This window comes from Polistes dominula, unplaced genomic scaffold, assembly GCF_049000335.1.
Source record: "Polistes dominula isolate Pdom_NZ unplaced genomic scaffold, Pdom_raw_medaka contig_83, whole genome shotgun sequence".
NCBI classification, from domain to species: Eukaryota; Metazoa; Arthropoda; class Insecta; order Hymenoptera; family Vespidae; genus Polistes; species Polistes dominula.
The window spans coordinates 557,528-576,399 of NW_028301032.1; the positions used below are offsets into that span (position 1 = coordinate 557,528).

General features: G+C 33.8%; 4 protein-coding genes across 8 annotated transcripts; 1 reads left to right on the forward strand and 3 right to left on the reverse strand.

Annotated features, from left to right (window-relative positions):
- Positions 1–219: 219 nt before the first annotated feature.
- Positions 220–3,201, reverse strand: LOC107071045 (splicing factor C9orf78). Of its 4 annotated transcripts, none has more exons than XM_089174378.1 (9): positions 2,919–3,201; positions 2,731–2,838; positions 2,589–2,616; positions 1,940–2,090; positions 1,743–1,851; positions 1,516–1,661; positions 1,200–1,418; positions 985–1,118; positions 220–899 (listed from the first exon to the last, which is right to left on the reverse strand). In XM_089174378.1, exons 4-9 carry the CDS (start codon positions 2,059–2,061, stop codon positions 730–732), a joined length of 900 nt encoding a protein of 299 aa, XP_089030504.1. In that variant the 5' UTR covers positions 2,062–2,090; positions 2,589–2,616; positions 2,731–2,838; positions 2,919–3,201; the 3' UTR covers positions 220–729. The 4 variants fall into 4 exon arrangements, with proteins under 4 accessions (XP_089030504.1, XP_015185187.1, XP_015185188.1 ...); XM_015329701.2 differs by having other exon boundaries at positions 1,940–2,122; XM_015329702.2 differs by lacking the exon at positions 2,919–3,201 and having other exon boundaries at positions 1,940–2,122; positions 2,731–2,912.
- Positions 3,202–4,074: 873 nt separating this feature from the next.
- Eip63E (cyclin dependent kinase Eip63E) lies at positions 4,075–9,621 on the reverse strand. The gene is given in 8 exon segments (XM_015329708.2): positions 4,075–6,133; positions 6,225–6,769; positions 6,872–7,251; positions 7,337–7,533; positions 7,657–7,785; positions 8,202–8,273; positions 8,276–8,290; positions 8,822–9,621. Coding segments are annotated over 8 exon segments (1,476 nt in total). The 5' UTR covers positions 8,868–9,621; the 3' UTR covers positions 4,075–6,041.
- A 50-nt stretch (positions 9,622–9,671) lies between these two features.
- Positions 9,672–15,404, forward strand: Psa (puromycin-sensitive aminopeptidase). Of its 2 annotated transcripts, none has more exons than XM_015329706.2 (5): positions 9,672–10,690; positions 11,612–11,895; positions 12,316–12,560; positions 12,652–12,802; positions 12,883–15,404. In XM_015329706.2, the coding sequence occupies exons 2-5, from the start codon at positions 11,638–11,640 to the stop codon at positions 14,971–14,973; spliced, it is 2,745 nt and encodes a 914-aa protein (XP_015185192.1). In that variant the 5' UTR covers positions 9,672–10,690; positions 11,612–11,637; the 3' UTR covers positions 14,974–15,404. The 2 variants fall into 2 exon arrangements, with proteins under 2 accessions (XP_015185192.1, XP_015185190.1); XM_015329704.2 differs by lacking the exon at positions 9,672–10,690 and adding an exon at positions 11,274–11,406 and having other exon boundaries at positions 11,484–11,895.
- Positions 15,405–16,889: 1,485 nt separating this feature from the next.
- emc (Basic helix-loop-helix domain-containing extra-macrochaetae) lies at positions 16,890–18,828 on the reverse strand. Its single transcript, XM_015329709.2, has one exon. It carries the CDS (start codon positions 18,265–18,267, stop codon positions 17,845–17,847), a length of 423 nt encoding a protein of 140 aa, XP_015185195.1. The 5' UTR covers positions 18,268–18,828; the 3' UTR covers positions 16,890–17,844.
- Positions 18,829–18,872: the final 44 nt, after the last annotated feature.

Consider the following 18,872-nt stretch of genomic DNA (forward strand, 5'->3'; position numbering starts at 1 on the left):
TTTTGCTTCCTTCTCCTTTCTCTTTTGAATAAATGAATCTTCAAGAAAATTTCATTGCACTCGCCGCGACGGTGCAAGGTAAGAACAGGTGTCACCGAAACGCCATCTTCAGAACGATTAAAGAATTAATCATGAACACGCGTCTCCTTTTAGGTTTTGGAACCCTTTTTATCCTTACTTCTTTTTTTATTTCGACACACTATATATGTTTATGTGTAATAAAGTATGATTCATAAAGACGTGTTCAATTAACCGATTGAGAAAAATAATAAAAACACAAGATGAGGTGGTAATCAACGTATTCCAAGTTCACAAACGCGAGTATCGATTTTTTGACATTTTTTACGATTGCGCATATTTTTGTATAAAACATTTACAATGTTCTATATTCTCTCTTTTTACAAACATTAAATTTTATTATTTATTAAGGATTATTATATAGATTAATAGATATTAAATATAATAATAATAATCTTTTTCTATATATCATATAAATACTGAATATATGTTATGTACTGTATATGAATGTTTATATTCTTTGACAGTAGTGTACCACTTTTACCAGTCGGTAAAATAAAGAATACTTATACCGCTAGATGGCGACAAATGTTTTACGAGTCGGTAAGATAAAGTCATAGTTATTACCGCTAGATAGCTGCACATATTTCACAGTCGGTAATAAAGTACAGATTTTTCAATATATTTTTGTTAAATGATTTAAAATTATATTTAAAATCTTCTAAATTGTTTTTTAAATCTCTCATAATGATAGTCATCGGTTGCCTTTTCACCATTATCTTTTCGCTTTCCTTTAAAATCTTCTTTAGGAGTTACAATTTTTTTTCTATCCTCATCATTATCTTGTCTCGATTTTTGAAAATCTGATTCTTCGATATTAACTGAATTATAATAAAGAAGAGAGTATAAATATATATTATTTTTTAAATAAAAAGATATGTTATCTGTCTATGTAAGGAAACTTACATCTGTTATGTTGTACAAAATTTACAGCCATGTTTGTTGGTACAAATTGTGATGGACCATCTTTTTTTCTATGCCTATCCCAAAGTAATTTCAATTTTGCCTCTTCAGTAGCTTCAATGTTACGAATTTTTGCTCTAAAGTATTAAATAAATTATATGAAATATATTATACTTAAATCAATAACCAATTATTAATTATAAAAAATAATAATTTACTCTATTCCAAGATCAACTTCTGGAATTCCAGAAAGCATTTGATTTGAAAGCATTTCTTCACTACGATGAGCTGAACTTTGTCTAAGATGTTCTGGTACAGCTTGTAATGCAGCTTCTTCTGGTGAACAATATGATCCTTTATCATTGCTTGCATTAGAATCTGTGTCATCTTTATTTTTACTTTTACGTTTCGATAATTGCTCTTCTATATATTTTACCCTAACAAAAATATTTACAAATAAACATTTATTAAATTATTATTCAATATTTTTTTTTGTAGAGAATAAAATATATAGATATTTAAAAGAATTGTTACATTTCTTCATCCTCGTCTCTTTTATTAGTTTCAGCATTAAATTGTGTACCAATACCAGTTTCATATGCATCATTTTGTTTGAGTTTTATATTTTTCAAAGCAGACATATTTACCATTCCTCCAGTTTTGACGTTAAAAGGATCTGACTAATAATTAAGAGAATTGTTATAGAATAACATTAATTCTATTACAAATTAAATTAATAAATAATTCTATAAAATACTAACGTTCATTATATCAGTTTCTACTTTTTCTCCCAATGCTAGTCCAACAATATTTACACCACTTGGTCTTTCACGTAATTTTTGAATAATTTTAGTTTCTTCCACTTTCTCTCTGAAAAATGTATATACTACTTTATTTTTAAATATTTTAATAAATATTAACACTGATTTGATTTATATTATTAATATTTACAACTAACCTAACAGAACTTTCTTGATTTTCATTAGATTCATCATCTGTTGATGATTGTCGTTTTCTTATAGATTTGCGTATTTTCTTCTTAAATTCAATTTTTGTCGTAATTTCGTCTGTTTCAGACATGATTCCGAGTTTTTTTTATAATACTGATACTTAGACGATATTGTGATGAATTAGAATAAAACTGATAATATAGGTTAGGTCAAGCAATGTAGCAATTTAACCAAACAATTTTAAATGTTTCTAAATAATAATTTTATGTAGCTTAATAAATTAAAAAAAAAACACATAAACTATAAAGAAACTAATTTGATTAATATACCAATTAATGTATTAAATTTGTATTATTTTCATGTGACACTCTATATTATCGACACTTCACCAAAAGTATATCAAAACAGCTGATATCAATATATGTATGTATGATGTATACATACATACATACAATAATAATATAAGTTTAATGTATATACATATATTGATATCAGCTGTTTTGATTTACTTTTGGTGAAGTGTCGATAATATAGAACACGGAGGATAAATACCAGGAGTCCGAACATAATATTGAAAGAACGGTATCAATTTAGGGGACAAGATATTTTGCCGGTAGGGCGTGCTGCTTTTCACAGAGTACTCATTTAAATACTTACGCGGGAAGTCTTGTTGCTATTGACAGCTCTGAAAAAAAATATTTTAAGAAACGTGGAATTAATATTATTTAAAAATTACACAAATGTAATAATCAATTATTTTTTAACATAAAATTTTTAATATTATCTTAAGGTTATTCACTTTTAGTGCTATGAATAAAGCCACTTTTCCTGAATTTTCACTTGCCTTTCGGCCACTAAGGCAACCATAAACAGCACAACACTTTCCCATTTTTTAATAAAAATAATTCTAAAAAAATAAATTAATATTTTATATTTAATTTAATTTATTTTTACATTCATGAGCCAGGTTAACCAGTCCGTATTTACGTGTAATAATAATAATAGTATCGGTCAGTGAAGCCAGATCGCGGAACATTTCTACCCCTTCTCTCGAGCCACGCACGTCTCGCATACAATAAAATTTACGTGTCGGTGTGTCGGAAAACCGAAAGAAGCCGAGGGAAACCGAAATAATACACATTGTTTTACACATTGTTCAAATGTGTTTGGCTCATGTATTTCTCCGCGGCGCGTGGTGGGGGTATTATTTCTCCTCTGGCGCGCAGCTATCTCAGCTTCCCTCGGCTTCTTTCGGTTTTCCGACACACCGACACGTAAATTTTGTTGTGTGCGAGCGTACTGGGCTCGAGAGAAGGGGTAGAAATGTTCCGCGATCTGGCTTCACTGGTATCGGTACGTTCTGAATATTTGCGCAGCCAGTGGCCAAAAAGAGAACTATGATCTGTGTCAAGAATTGAGTACCACAAATAATGTGAAAAGTGAAAAATCCTATACCATTCGGACTCTTGGTATCTATCCTCCATATCCCCGTGATATAGAATGCCACATGAAAATAATACAAGTTTAACCCTTAAAGTGCACACTTGGTAAAAGTTAGTTAAAGTGCACTGTGGGTGTTTGACACCCCAACGTGTTTGAACGCGTCACCTGAAGCCGCTATTTAATATTTAGACCTCGCAATTTTTTTCAAAGTAGTTTAATACATCTTTTTAAAAATAGAATAGGTTTTATACCCATCTGAATTAACACTAGATGGCACTAGACAAATAACCCATTTTTTCAAATTCAGTACCATTTTCGAGATATCAAAAATTTGTTGGGGTGTCAAACACCCCATGTGCACTTTAAGGGTTAATACATTAATTGATATATTATTCAAATTAGTTTCTTTATAATTTATCTGTTTTTTTTTTTTAATTTTATAAGTCACAAATTTCTAATTAAATTTATTAAATTTTCTGAATTTTCACATATTATGTTGATCTTTATTTCTATTGTTAAAATAAAAGTTTAAAAATGTATTAAAAATGTATGTATCTATAAAAAAAAGATAGTAAAAACTAATGGCAATTTATTATTGCAAATAATATCTCAGACGATGAATAAAAAAAAAATATTAATAAAAATATAATTTATCGGTGTTTAGTATTGGGAAGAGAAATCACTTTTACATAGACACAGATTTATAATTCAAAACAATTCTTTATCTTCTTCGATACATCAAAGAAGATTGAATAATCATGATTCATCAGTAAGATTACAAACAAAATATAATTAGCCTGGAATTAAAGTGTACAAAAATTGATAATAGGATAAAGTATTATAATTACAACAATTTTTTTTTGCGTTATAATACACCTAACGACTAAAGCAACTGGCACGTCATTGAATGTGAGAAAATAAAAATAAAAAAAGAAACTGAAAGACTGAGAAAAAGAAAAAAAAATGGAATATATATATATATATATATATATAGAGTGCCGTATTGCAATTTAATTTATCATAAATTAACATTTATTCGTCTCAGCTCAGCTATCTCAGCGTCAATAATACGAACTTGATGTTCTATTTACAATCTACCATCTGCGCTTCTCTTTTCAAATAATAACGATAAATATAGTAATAATGTTTCGAATTTTTGTTTTTTTTTTCGAAATATTTGTTTCCCCCCTATTTCTTGGTTTTTTTTTTTCTTCTTCTTACTTTCACCTCATTGACATTTTTATAAGTGTGCTGAAAAATCGGTATAAATATAACCTACGAAGGAGTAGTAATATCGCAATAGTCATTGTAACTTAGATCAAATTTGGAAGAACTGTATCTCGCTTTACTTTTTATTCTAATTCCTTATTCTACTATTGCCAACGGTTTTTTAAAGTTGGTATATTTCTATATACAATTTTAAAAGTTCAATCTGAAATAAGAAATGCCAATAAATTGTACAAACGGTAAATATATAAATTAAATTAAAAAAAAAAAAAATGTTTCCTCTATGATTTTTTTTTCAAAGCACCACTATCGATACAATTAACGATAGTTATCTGCGCGGCTAAAAATAAATGAAATTTTACTTTAAATCTACATTATTATTATTATTATTATTATTTTCATTCTTTGATCGTTATTATTTTTATTTTACTTTATATTACCGTCAACAACCTATTGCCTGCTGACATTTTATAATATTAATATTAATTACTTATAACTAGATCACTACCGTCGATATTATCAACGATAAGTTCTGAATAACCTTGCTCTTTCGTATAATGATGGTAGCTGCAACAGTCGATATACAATGATATTCTATAATTTTATTATAATTTCTATTAATTTACTCTCTCTATCATCGTTTTATATTAGTAGCAACAAATTTAATATCAATAATGACTTTAAATATATCAAATACTCTCGATTGTTTCAACGACCAACAAAAGACCCGAAAGTAGCATAAAATTTACACAAGCGTGCTGCTACAGATCTTCCAAAATTTGTCTAAGATGATAATTATTTTGTAATATTTTTGCTAATCAGTAACCGCCAACCTCATATCGAGTATGAGATGATCCGGAGACACAGTGTGGCGGCTTATATATCTTTTTTATTATTATTATTATTATTTTTTTTTTTGATTGGTATCAATCTAAATCTAGTATTTGGACGAAGTGCGAGGATGGGTCGTGCGTGCTTTTTGCTTTCTAAATTGAGCGTGCAAATCGCTTAAAATCTTTTATCCTTTCTTTTAGCCCACAGATAGCTTACTTTCTTGTTTCCTTGGCCAGTTACAATGTATAATTTATCATTGCTTTTTTTTTTAATTCAATATGTATATAAGTTCTTAAAAAAATTATCGCAGTTGGACGTGAAAAAAAGAAAAGGAAAATTTATGAGTAGCCCTGAGAGAGAGAAAAAGATAGAAAAAGAGAGAGAGAGAGAGAGAGAAAGAAAGAATGAGAAAGAGAAAGAGAAAGAAAGAAAGAAAGAAAGAAAGAAAGAAAGAAAGAGAGAGAGCGAACAACGCGCCTATGAATAGTGCATGGGTGGATAGTCATGGCATATATGCCAATAGTTTAACGCATGTATAAACGAGAACGAATGTCTTCACTGACGTGTGAACATTATTTGTCATTTGCCTTTCATTTATATTAAACCTCAAGTTTTAAGAGATGTGAGACGCGAGTCTGTGCACCCATGCCTCGAATTTGTATATAAGTGGCAACCTTCAACGCTGAATATTGACACTTCTGTAAAAAAGAAAAAAAGAAGACAAATTGTAGAGTGATAGAATAAAATGAATGTTTTATTAAATGGTTAAAAAAAACTAAAAGATCTTACCGTCAGGCAATTCATATAATTTTCTAGGAAGAGAGGCAAAATAAGGATGTCTTAAAGCTTCTTCGGCACCTATGCGTTGATCAGGATTCAATTGTAGGAGAGATGATGCCATGTTATCACCGTCGGTAATATCATAAAGCCTTGGAAATGTAAGACCCAATTTTCTTGATGGATAAAATGACAATTGGTTTGGTTTATATCCTGGGAGATGAGTTACACCTGGCCAAGTTTCTTCGGTAGGTGTGCCCAAAACTTTAAATATTTTATCAAGTTGGTCGTACGTACACCGTACACCAGGGAATGTTGGTTCTCCAGTCAACATCTCTACGAATATGCAACCTACTCCCCACATATCAAGTGAGGTTGAATATTCCGTAGAACCCAATAGAACATCGGGTGGCCTATACCATAATGTCACTACCTCATGCGAATATGTGTGCGATGGTACAGATTTCGCCCTAGCAAGACCAAAATCTGCTAATTTAAGTTCTCCTATTTCACTGATTAATAAATTTTGAGGTTTCACATCTCTATGCAACACTCTCCTAAAAAAAAAAAAAAAAAAGAGAATTAAATATATTTATATAAAGTTATTAAAAGTGTCTGTAAATAATAACAAAGAAGAAAAATCTAGAAAATGTTTTTACCTACGATGACAGTATGCGAGTCCTCTTAACAATTGAAAAAGAAATAACTTAACATTGCGAGGATCCAGACCTCCATTACCATATCTGTCCATGTATTGTGATAGATCAGTGTGAACATATTCAAAAACAAAAGTAAGAGTCTCGCGAGTGTGAATTATGTCGTGTAAAGTCACAATGTTACTATGCTTTAATTCCTTAAGAAGGCTTGCCTCACGAATGGCAGTAAACGGAGCACCTTCTTCTTCTTGCAGTCTAATTTCTTTAAGAGCCACCACCTGATTCGTGAGGTGACTATAGCCTTTGAACACAGTGGCATAAGATCCTTCTCCTAACTGTTCTAATTTTATATAAGCTTCGGATTTTCCAAAAGGAGAGTCTCCCTGTTTAAGGATAAATCAATATCTTATTTAAATATTTACAAATTTATATTAATGTAAGATAATATTAATAGAAATATTCATTTACCCCAAATGCTGAAAACCTTTTGGTTCTCCGAGGTGGTGGATCTGGCCCAAGAAAAACTTCAGACTTGGGCCGTGGTGGACGCCGAGGCCGTAAAATCACTCTTGCCTCCTCTCTTATATCTTCATCTAAAAGCTTGGAATCGCTAGAAACTGAAAGCTGTCGATGCACTCTTTCATGGTCACCAACACCTGTCCATTCTATAACATTTAATTTCATTCTTAACATTTTTTTTTTTTTTAAGGCTTACATAATATAATTGTCATTACAAAGTAAACATAAATAGTATCAAAAGTATTTAACGATATATATTTAAACCTCACCATATCGTCGATCTTTATCCGCAGGTATATTGCCGTTTGGTTCCAAACGGTCTAGGAACTCCTCCGAATAACCATTGTAAGGCAGCTGACCTCTATTCGCAGCATCGTCAGCTTCTTCTTTAGAAATAGCTAAAATAAAAAAAGAAAATACATTGATATATAATAAGTCTTAATTAATATATATATATATATGTTTTGTATGAACTATTTTTAATGAAAAGAATTGAAGATTGCAATTCATCGGTTCTAATTCCTTTAATCAATATCAAGAAAAAGGAACTACATATCTCATGACAAATACGAGTACGGATTTATTAATCTTTACAAGTCTGTATAAACAGCAATAAACTTTGATAACAAAGCGTTACATAATTTAATGATGTTTATAAGTCGTTACTAAGACTAGTTTTTCATATTACTCTAATATGATTAATTATAAAGTGATTGTATGAATAATAAATAATATTTCATCACTTATGAAGATATTATTGAAATAAAAATAAAATTGATATAATTTTGACAATTAATATAATAGGCATACTTACAAAGTCTACCGAAACTGTGACTAAGTCGTTTTTTTAATTTCTGCACTCTGCTAAGAGCACCTCCTTTTTTTCTCGCATTGTCACTGACCCTGTGCAAGTAATAAACACAACATATATATATAATCTTTTACAACGTATAAGGTTGTTAAACCTAAAACTTAATATTTTTTTTTTTTATAAATTTCAAATATTACATTTTATATATCAAAGAAAATAGTGTCACAAAGTAAGATGATATAACTTGATTAAGAGATTTCATGTAAATTATGTAATTATACGTGCAAATGCAAAAACATTGTTTTTACATGTACATGGCATATGGCATATAGAACATAGATGCATTTAATGACAATAGTCTTTCAATAGTAACACTTAATTATTAGAACAAAAGAAGTATTGTTGTAAAAGAAAGTGGTTTTAAGAGTTAGGAAAAGTGCGAGAAGAGCAAACTCAGTGACATTCTTTGTACCATTATAATTCATGATTGTTAATTGTTATTGAAGAATCATAATAAAATAGATATGTATAAGGAAAATGATAGGAGGATAAGAAAAAGGATCTCCTAAATAATTGTACTATTCGATAAGTTTACAGATCAATCATGTTAATGTAATTCATACCTATGCCAGTGATCTTGTACTTCTTTAAACTTTTGAAACCACGCATATCTCAGCAGTAGCAATAACAACAACAACAACAATTGTGATCGAAAAATAAGCACAATTAGGGATAAATTAATGGATAGACTACTTTGTTAAAAATATTTGTCCCATTTACACGGAAGTATATACGTTTGAACTAGTTTGGTGACGTTAAAGGTGACTACCACAGCAGAGACTAGGACGTTCTTCACGACCGATAGAATCGTATGCACAATGAAAGATAGATAACGCGGTTTGCCAAGAACGCATACAATCGGTATTTCTCTCCTCGAAATACATAATCCTGGATACCCCTACCGACACGTTCTTGGTTTCTTTGTCCCGCTCCTTCTGGTTCTTCTCGTACCATCCTCTTCGACCAAAATCATCATCCACCACCACCACCATCACCACCACCATCACCACCACCCCCCACGATCGTGGATTCTCTCTCTGAGTTGTCCGACCCACCTTCTTATCGTGCTTCGTTTTTTCCACATGCGCGCACGGAGGAACCGAAATCCGATAAGACAAGATGCAAAGAATAAAAGGATGATGATGATAGAAAGAACAAAAAGAAATATACAAAATTAGGTTAAATTAATAGGAATAAGAGTAGTAGACATTTCTTATTTTTGTTGTCTTTTTTTTCAAATACAACGAACAAAATGATAAATAGATGGAATGATAGAATAGGATAAGAAAAATGTCATTTAATCGCGCGTTGTCGTCTAAACTAACTAACAGGAGGAAATAATAAAATGACTCGGCGGGCGTCGACTTACCCTCTTTGCTCTTTGAGGCGGTCGAGCCCTTGTCTTGACAGTACATGATTACTCATTCGTTCGTACGCACGAAACACACATCGCATATGGGCGGTGACGCACTCTGTGTGTGTGTGTCGTGTTATATATTCTCTTCAGCGTGTATCGCGTTGTCTTCGTCTTTTTCGTAGTCGTCTCGTCGTCGTTGTCGTCGTCGTCGTCGTCGTCTTCGTCGTCGTGGTCGTCGTCCTCGTGTTTTTTACTTTCAAACACGGGTGTCAGGTCACAGGTCACCACCAATCGCGTAAAGAAAGCGTAATACTTTTGTTCACCTTTGTCGTGGCTCATACCACGGTGGCGAAGCACGACGTATCCTTCTCTTACCACTGACGATCGCCATGAAAAAGGTTTGCCCCCTAATCTTCGTCCGTTCGGAGAATAGCAATGTAACAACAGTAGTAATAGAATAATAGTAATAGAAACAGCGTTAACAGCAGTAATAGCGAAGATAGTAGCAATGGTTACGGTGGCAGAGGCGACAACGAGACGACGCGTGCTTTCCTTGCCTTATTTTATCGTTGATTCAACTTTCTCCCAGAAAGTTACAAAGTTGGAACTTGACCGGGATCGCCGAACTTCCAAGCGACCGACCACCCTGTTCGTTTCGTTCTCTCTCTCTCTCTCTCTTTCTCTCTTTCTCTCTCTCTCTCTCTCTCTCTCTCTGCGTCTGTCTATTTTTTTTTCTTTTTTCCTCTTTTTTTCTCTTTTTATCTCGTCTCTGTCGCACGCGCGTCTTCCTGAATACAGTGAGTGTTCGCGCACGCCACCACTGCTGACTATCTCGGACAATTCATTTGATCAACGTCGTTCCTAAAGACGATTAAATCGTCTTATGAATGATGTTTTTTTACGCACACACTAGATTCCGAGAGTTAAAGAATTTACCGCAATTACGGTTTACGCACGTTGCACTCAGAGCAGTCGCTCTTATGCACTTTATCGCTCCTAAGCCGCCATCTTGAATAAAATGCACTGCCGATAACTTGCAAGAACTCGCGATGCGTCAAATCCTTTTAGCGTGAATGTAAGTTTTTTTTCTTTTTCTTTCTTTTCATTTTTCATATTGTCACTCGTATTTTCAAGGTTTTAAACATTCTTTAGAAACTATAATACGATTCTTTTAAATTTTTTTAAAATTATCATTGTATTTAGAATTTGATCGATCTTGTAAGGTTAGGATCTTAATATTAACTTAAATATCATAATATTTTATAATTGTTTATATAAAGTTTATCGAATTCTTTACATTTTTTATTTTTTATATATATATATAATTTCATTAAAATACAATAATTTTTTTTTTTAAATTATTTTATATTTATTGGTATGTTGACGCCGATACTATTGCCATCTACCGTGAAACGATAAAAAATCCGATCGGTATTTAACTTTAATCTCTCTTTTAACCACAAGATGGTGCCACAGATACATTTTTAGAGAAGAATTGTAATTTTCGTATAACGGGATTTATCAATTCTAAATAAAACCATACAAAAATATGAACAAAGAAACCATCCAATTACAGAAATTACGCATCATCATTTTTTCATTTCCCATCATTTCTTATAATTAGATGAGACTAAAGTTTATATTAATACTGTAATTAGTGAAAGAGTACAGTTTCGATTTATCGAATACACAGATCATTTTTCAACTAAAGAAGAAGTTTGTGTAAAAAAAAAAAAAATCGCATACGCAGCAATAATATACATATTGATTCTAATAAGGAATGATGCTTTGGTAGGTAATATCTGTCATTTCAAACGTTGCACATATTCCCGCGAAAATTCACTGTCTCTCTCTTATTGGTCCATTAGTTTATTCGCAATGCGTAATAGAGCCATCTACCGGTGCTTTTGGAATCAGATAAGATTGACGACCCTGAGATTTGGAGCACCCGTTTCGTTTCCGAATATATACGAGACTGCAAACAAGGCGTTTTCAGGTTACTGCGCATGCGGGAAAAATTCCATGAGTCGGCAAAAAGAGAAAGGTAGTGGTGGTTTCTTGCAGCTGGAATTACTGAACAATTTGTGGAATAGTAACAGTGTTAAACAGTGTCAAAATTATTCCACCACTATTGAAACAAGGGATCAAAAGATGACGGGCATCACAGAAAAACCATTTCGTCGACTTCCCAAGGATGTTAAACCTTGTCACTATGACATTACGTTGGAGCCGGACATAGCAAATTTTGTTTTCAAGGGAATAGAAAAAGTGCATATTGAAGTAAGTTATTGTAATGCAAATCGCTTACGGTAACTACTACTTTCTATCTAGGTGGACCTTTAAATGTTTTTAAACGAAAGTAAATAGAGAATGTCTGGCAACCATATGGCGTACATAACCGCAATTTGTATACAAAGCTTTAGATTAGCTTAGGTAAAACTATGTTAAGTTCAATTGAAATAACTGGCATCATTATGTTTATCATCATTTATAAACAGAGTTAATTGCTTAGAGATAAGAGAATATAATAAATCGTACACAATGTCTTGTATTAAGATTGCTTTGTTATTTATTGTGATGACTTATGAGTGAAGGTTTTAAAATTCATAGATTTTTATCAGTAGAAATATCTATTAAAATTCTATTTAATTAATTCAAATATTTATACTCGATTTTAATTTTCTTTTTTTATTTATATAGGTACTCGAACCTACTGACACAATTGTTTTAAATTCATTGGAAATCAATATTGAAAAAGCATATTATGTTAATAATGATGGATCTACTGTTTCTGCAAAAAGTATTAATACATCTCCATCCGAAGAAACAGCTATTTTAGTATTTGACGATAAATTTCCCGTTGGTAAAGATGTGATTCTTACTTTGGAATTTAATGGAGAGATCAATGACAAGATGAAAGGTTTTTATCGCAGTAAATACAGAAGGTAATATACTTATAGATAGATTAAATCCTTAAAAGTAATAATACTTTTTTTTCTTTCTACGTTTATTACATAAATTTGTATATTTTTGAAGGGCTGATGGTTCGGTCGCTTATGCAGCGGTTACGCAGTTTGAACCCACAGATGCTAGGCGTTGTTTTCCATGCTGGGATGAACCTGCTCTTAAAGCTACATTTGATATTACTTTAAAAATACCAGTTGGTGTTATTGCACTGTCAAATATGGTAATTGAAATTCCTTAAGAAAATGTATTTTTTTGTTCTTTTTAATTATCTTCGACTTATCTCGTATTTTTATTTGACAGACTATCAAAGAAAGAAGTGTTTCCGAATCGGTTGAAACATTGTCGTTTGAAAGAACTCCGCGTATGTCTACTTATCTGGTCGCCGTAGTAATAGGAGAGTTTGATTGCATAGAAGACAAATCAAGCGATGGTGTACTTGTACGAGTTTATACCCCAAAAACTAAACAAGAGCAAGGCCAATTTGCATTAGAAGTAGCAACGAAGGTGTTGCCTTATTATAAGACATATTTTGGTATAGCGTATCCGCTTCCAAAAATCGATCTTATTGCAATTAAGGACTTTTCATCAGGTGCCATGGAAAATTGGGGTTTAGTTACGTATCGTGAAGCTTGTCTCTTGGTAGATCCGCAGAACACATCTGCTGTTAGGAAACAGTGGATCGCTTTAGTCGTAGCACACGAATTAGCTCATCAATGGTTTGGAAATCTCGTCACTATGGAATGGTGGACGCATTTATGGTTAAACGAAGGATACGCTTCGTTCGTAGAATTCCTTTGCGTTGCACATCTTTTCCCCGAATACGATATTTGGACGCAATTTGTAACAGATACGCATATCAGAGCATTGGAATTGGATGCGTTGAAGAACAGCCATCCTATTGAAGTGTTAGTCGAGCATCCAGCCGAAATAGATGAAATTTTCGATGATATATCTTATTATAAAGGCGCGTGTGTTATCAGAATGCTGCACTCTTATATCGGTGATGATGATTTCAGAAAGGGGATGAATTTGTACTTAAATAGGCATAGTTATGCTAACGCAGAAACGGAAGATCTTTGGGCTGCCTTGGAAGAGGCTAGCAATAAAAGTGTTCGAAGTGTTATGTCTACGTGGACCAAACAACAAGGCTTTCCTATTGTTAAAGTTGATTGTCGACAAGAAGGTAACAATAGAATTTTATCTCTCTCTCAAGAAAGATTTTTAGCAGACGGATCTGTGGATATGGATAATCAATTGTGGATTGTACCAATAAGTGTAAGCACTTCGAAGAATCCAAAAGAAACTGTTCTTACTGCATTATTGGATGAAAAAACGAAAGAATTTGTACTTAAAGACGTACCTGAAGGTACTTGGATAAAAATTAATCCTGGAACGATTGGATTTTACAGAACGCGTTATAATCCAGAAGCGATGTCTCTATTTTTACCTGCCATTAAAGATCGCTCGTTACCACCATTAGACAGATTAGGTCTTTTGGATGATCTTTTTGCTATGGTGCAAGCTGGACATGCCTCGACCGTAGAATTACTTAGATTCATGCAAGCGTTCCAACACGAGGACAATTATACAGTATGGTCCAGTATAGTGAATTGCATAGGAAAGATTTCTGTACTTTTAGCACCTCTCGATATTGCGGATACATTTAAAGCATTCGTGCGAAATCTAATGCGTGACATTAGCAAACGATTAGGATGGTATCCAAAGCCTAATGAAAGTCATTTAGATACACTCCTGAGATCTCTCATATTGGATCGTATGGCGGCAGCTAACGACGAGGAAACCATACGAGAAGCTAAGAAGAGATTTGCACTTCACGTGTCTGGGGCCGTGCCACTTTCTGCAGATTTGAGAAGTTCCGTTTATCGTGCTGTCCTCTCTGTAGGTGATTACATTACTTACGATACTATGCTTAATCTCTACGAAGAATCAGATCTCAACGAAGAAAAAGAAAGAATATTGAAAGCACTTGGCGCAATCAGATATGAAAATTTATTAAAGAAAACTATTGAATTCTCAATGAGTGAGAAAGTAAAAGCACAAGATACCGTTTTTGGCTTCATGTCTGTTACAATGTCGCAATATAAAGGTCGTGTAATTGCTTGGGAATTCTTCAAGGAACATTGGAAAACTCTTCTCGATCGTTACGAGGGTGGTTTCTTACTTGCAAGGCTAATCAAGGTAACGACTGAAAATTTTGTTTCCGAAGAATTTGCCAAAGATGTGGAAAACTTCTTTGAAAATCATCCGATACCTGGAACAGAGAGAACAGTACAGCAAAGCATAGAATCTATCAGATTGCATGCGGCGTGGCTTGCTAGAGATGAAGATTCTATAAAAGAGTTTTTGAATTCTGTAGTTGTTCATGATTGAATTTATGAACAGAAGAAGAGAGAGAGAGAGAGAGAGAGAGAGAGAGAGAGAGAATCGATAAAATCGTACCTTTTTTTAAGAGTTAAGCAATTATTTAAATTAATTAAATAAAAAACGTTTTTTAGTAACGTTTCAGATTAACAAGCATAAGATCACGATGATCTATTGTTTGTTCGTACCATAGTTCGTCATTAGAAGGAAATCATTATTTTAAATAAGAATCATCATCGTTCGTTTAGTTTAGGGGAAGTTTGTATTGATAATAGCATTTAAACAAAAGTCGTCTCCTCGTCATTTGTTCATTAATCGTGTGTTTTATTTAGAAAAAAAAAAAAAAAAAGAAACAAAAAACCATACTCGTACTTACAAATAATTCACAGAGAATACGCCCGCGAGTCTGTAATAATTGTGTGCTACTTTTATGTTATACGCGTATTCGTAACATTATATCAAAGAGAAATGTAACGTTACCGTTCCCCAAAAACACAACTGCATTTTCGAGATAAGTATCTATTGACTCTATGAGAGAAAATTGAAATAAAAAAAAAAACTTATACGCTTATAAGTAAAACAAAAAAAAGGGGGGGGGGAAAGAAACAACAAGAGAAAAAGAAAGAAAAGAAATCTGTGAATGAAACCTCTTATAAAATTGAAAATTCTTTTCAATATCAATTGAATGCATTGAAAGAAAAAAAAAAAAAGTTTAAAAAAATACAATTAACGATGTTTCTACATTTAAGTTTTCCTCCTATCATTTTCCAACGTATCTTTGATCCCCCACGCCCCCCTTTCCCCCTGCCCCCCTAACAAAAAGTTGCATAATCTTGGATATCGTTACGCTCGAATTAGAAGATTTGCCGAGCAGAAGGCAATTCTGTTTCCTTATCACGGACCATTAAGGGTGAGTGTCTCGTAGGACGCGCTTCGCACCCCCTAGGTTTCTTCTTATCCGCAATCGATCGATCCTCCGGCGGCATATCCACTGGAGGGTGGCTGGTCGGGGTCTCCTCTTTCTCTTTCTCTCTTTTTCCATCGTTGTGAGTCAGCCTCCATTTCCATTATTAGTGCACATCCACCAGCAGGCGATGGGCGAGTAGTAGTCTCCCGTCGTCACCCTTTGCCATACTGCGTCTCGCTCATGAATGCGAAGTGGGCTCGAATGGATGATGTCGAAGGGAGTTGTTGTAGATGTTGAGGAGGAGCCAAAAGCGGACAGGGGTAGTTGCTTGCTTGCTTGCTTGCTTGGGATCGGTTCCCGTGGGTATCGTACGAAGCCACGGTTCCCAGGAACGCGCACGCGACCCGGACAGGATAGGGACCCGATCAATACACGGACTTTACGAACTCCTACACCCTGTCGGAATACAATACGACATTTGCCGCTCCCCCTTTCGTGCAACATCTTTCAAGGACTAGGACTAGGACGAGGACATCGACGACAGTCAACTGTTCCTCCTCCTCCTCCTCCTCCTTACCTTTCTCGCACGTGTGCGTAATAATCCATGCACACGTGCGCCTATTTAATTCCATCCTACCCTTCCTACAACCACCCAATCCCCACGGATTTACTGCTTTTAGCGATGCAGGAAATGAGGAAACGCCGCTCCCACGAATCACCACCAACAACAACAATAACAACAATCTTATGGAGTTGTCCTATGATAATGGTATGGAAAAATAGTGTTCAAAGAAAAATTTACGTATGTACTTTTTTTTTTTTTTTCATAATTTCCATGATTGAATTTAATTCTTTCAAATGTTAGTTTGTTGATAAGAAATGAAGGATACAATCTATATGCATATTTTTGAATTATAAGTTTCAGTAATTATTTTGATTTTTGTTTTCAAAGATTTAATTAAAAATATATATTAAAAATGTATGAATAGGTTGTGCAAGGAAATAAGTGACACAGGTATAACTTACGGACACAGTTTGCATTTATTTTGTATACACGAGCGTAGTACCTTCGTGCGACGATATACTTACAGCCTTTCAGTCTTCGCAAATATACAATAGTTACGGAAGGTCTCTAAATTATAATATGAAGACCGATAACAGTAATAATAATATAATCATATAATAATAATATAGCATTTTTAAGGTACAATAAATGTAATAATAGTAATAAAAATTGTCTTTATTATCTACAGTGTGAGTTAGAAATGATACAGACTTTGATCAACGCGATGATAAATTTACGATCGGTTGGGTGGGGCCATGGTACGTGATATTATCGTTAAAATGATGATATTTTGAATATATTAATATGACATGTGTATATATATATATATTTATTTTGTTCATAATTTTGCTTGGACCTTTCAACCAATCGTAATTGTAAAGAAGAAATTGTTAACGAAAGAGTTTTGTTAAACATTTTCACGATAGAAAGCAAACAAAAAAAAGGGAAATAATTGTAGGTACAAAAAAAAATCAAATTATCATTTGAAAGTTGAGAAAAAGGGTGGGATTAAAGGATAAAAAGAGAAAGAGAGAGTCGAAGATTAGAGGCGATGGTGTGATTGGTGTTTATCGGCGATGAGAGGTCGTGCGAGGAATGCGATGAGAGAGAGTCTATGTACAAATAAGTATTTACAGGCTTTCGCGAGGAAAGAGATTGTACTGGGCGCAAGGGTTTGCTCGTCGTTCTGTTCCTAGTTTCCCTGGTTATCGTTTAACGTATCCTTCCATTTTTGTCAAGCCTCGAAGAATTAATAAAAGGAAGGAATTCTTCGAGGTGGAGTAGGAGGATGAGGATGAGGATGAAAAAGGACGGACGGACGGAACCCTGCGTTCAAGCTGGAGTCAGCCCACGAGGACGATCTCTCCTAGCGATCTGGCCCTCATTCAAGTTGTTTTCCTGTGACAGGTCACCGTTCAGCCACTGTGTTATTTGTCGTCATCGTTGTCGCTGATGATGTTACTGCTGTTGCTGCTGCCGCCGGTGTCGTCGAGCCTGTACTGCCAACGCTGCTCACCTTGTTTAGCAAAGGTTGAAGCGGTTGTCTCGTTATAGGCGTGATTTTCGTCTTTATTGTTTCCTGATGGACATTCTCTTCCAAGGTAGTTTGTAAATCGCATATATATTCTATCACCCTTTGTATTACTTCGAGTTTAGAAAGTTTCCTCTTTCTCGGCATATCCGGTACCAATGATTTTAGCTTTGTTAGATAAGCGGCAACTTCTTCAGCTTCTAAGTCTCTCCTCGTTCCGTTTAAATTCAAACCGTTGTGTAAAACACCACGATTCGGTGGTACTCGACCACCTACAGGGCTTACCACCATAGCCTTCATATTTTTTCTTTTATATTGTCTTTCGATAAATGACTTGTTTTTTTTTTTTTTTTTTTTTATACCAAATTCCTTTGCGATTCGTCTGTAGAGATATTGGGTAACTGTGGTCGGCGCACTCACACGTTCCCGGCGAATTATCGATCGAATACCAAGTCTCTTCGAGAGAAAGAGAGAAAGAACGCGCAACGATCCAAAAAGGAAAGCAGATATACTTTTTTTTTTTTGGTTTCTTTCCTCTTCAAGATATTCGTTGAAGATGTTGCTGGTGATTGATCAATTATTTCCTCTTCTAATTATCTCCTTGGTATATTATACTTGTTCCTTGTCGTTGAAAAATCCTTTGATGAGTTGAACTCGCGGTGTGCCTGTCACGTACACAGACTTATACGAGAAAACTAGCTTCACACACGAGAATTATCCATTTGTTACAATAAGATAAAAAGATTTTATGGAAAAATGTTATAAGAATAACTATTTGATTCTAAATGCAATATATGTATGATGTGCATATAACAGCCAAAGACCCAGAGCAGACAGTGTGTTATGCACAGTCTGCATTCAGTGGATCGAAGTCAACTGGCCTCTGCCCCTCACCTGCGCTGTTT

What these genes read in the sequence shown, in the direction of transcription:
- LOC107071045 (XM_089174378.1), bottom strand. Translation starts at nt 2,061, where the DNA reads ATGTCTGAAACAGACGAAATTACGACAAAAATTGAATTTAAGAAGAAA. An exon ending in TAGAAACTGATATAATGAAC is followed by an intron (nt 1,662 to 1,742) that starts GTTAGTATTTTA and finishes CTTAATTATTAG; the next exon opens with TCAGATCCTTTTAACGTCAA. An exon ending in AGAGACGAGGATGAAGAAAT is followed by an intron (nt 1,419 to 1,515) that starts GTAACAATTCTT and finishes TATTTTTGTTAG; the next exon opens with GGTAAAATATATAGAAGAGC.
- Psa (XM_015329704.2), top strand. An exon ending in TAGAAAAAGTGCATATTGAA is followed by an intron (nt 11,896 to 12,315) that starts GTAAGTTATTGT and finishes TTATTTATATAG; the next exon opens with GTACTCGAACCTACTGACAC. An exon ending in TATCGCAGTAAATACAGAAG is followed by an intron (nt 12,561 to 12,651) that starts GTAATATACTTA and finishes ATATTTTTGAAG; the next exon opens with GGCTGATGGTTCGGTCGCTT.
- emc (XM_015329709.2), bottom strand. Translation starts at nt 18,267, where the DNA reads ATGAAGGCTATGGTGGTAAGCCCTGTAGGTGGTCGAGTACCACCGAAT.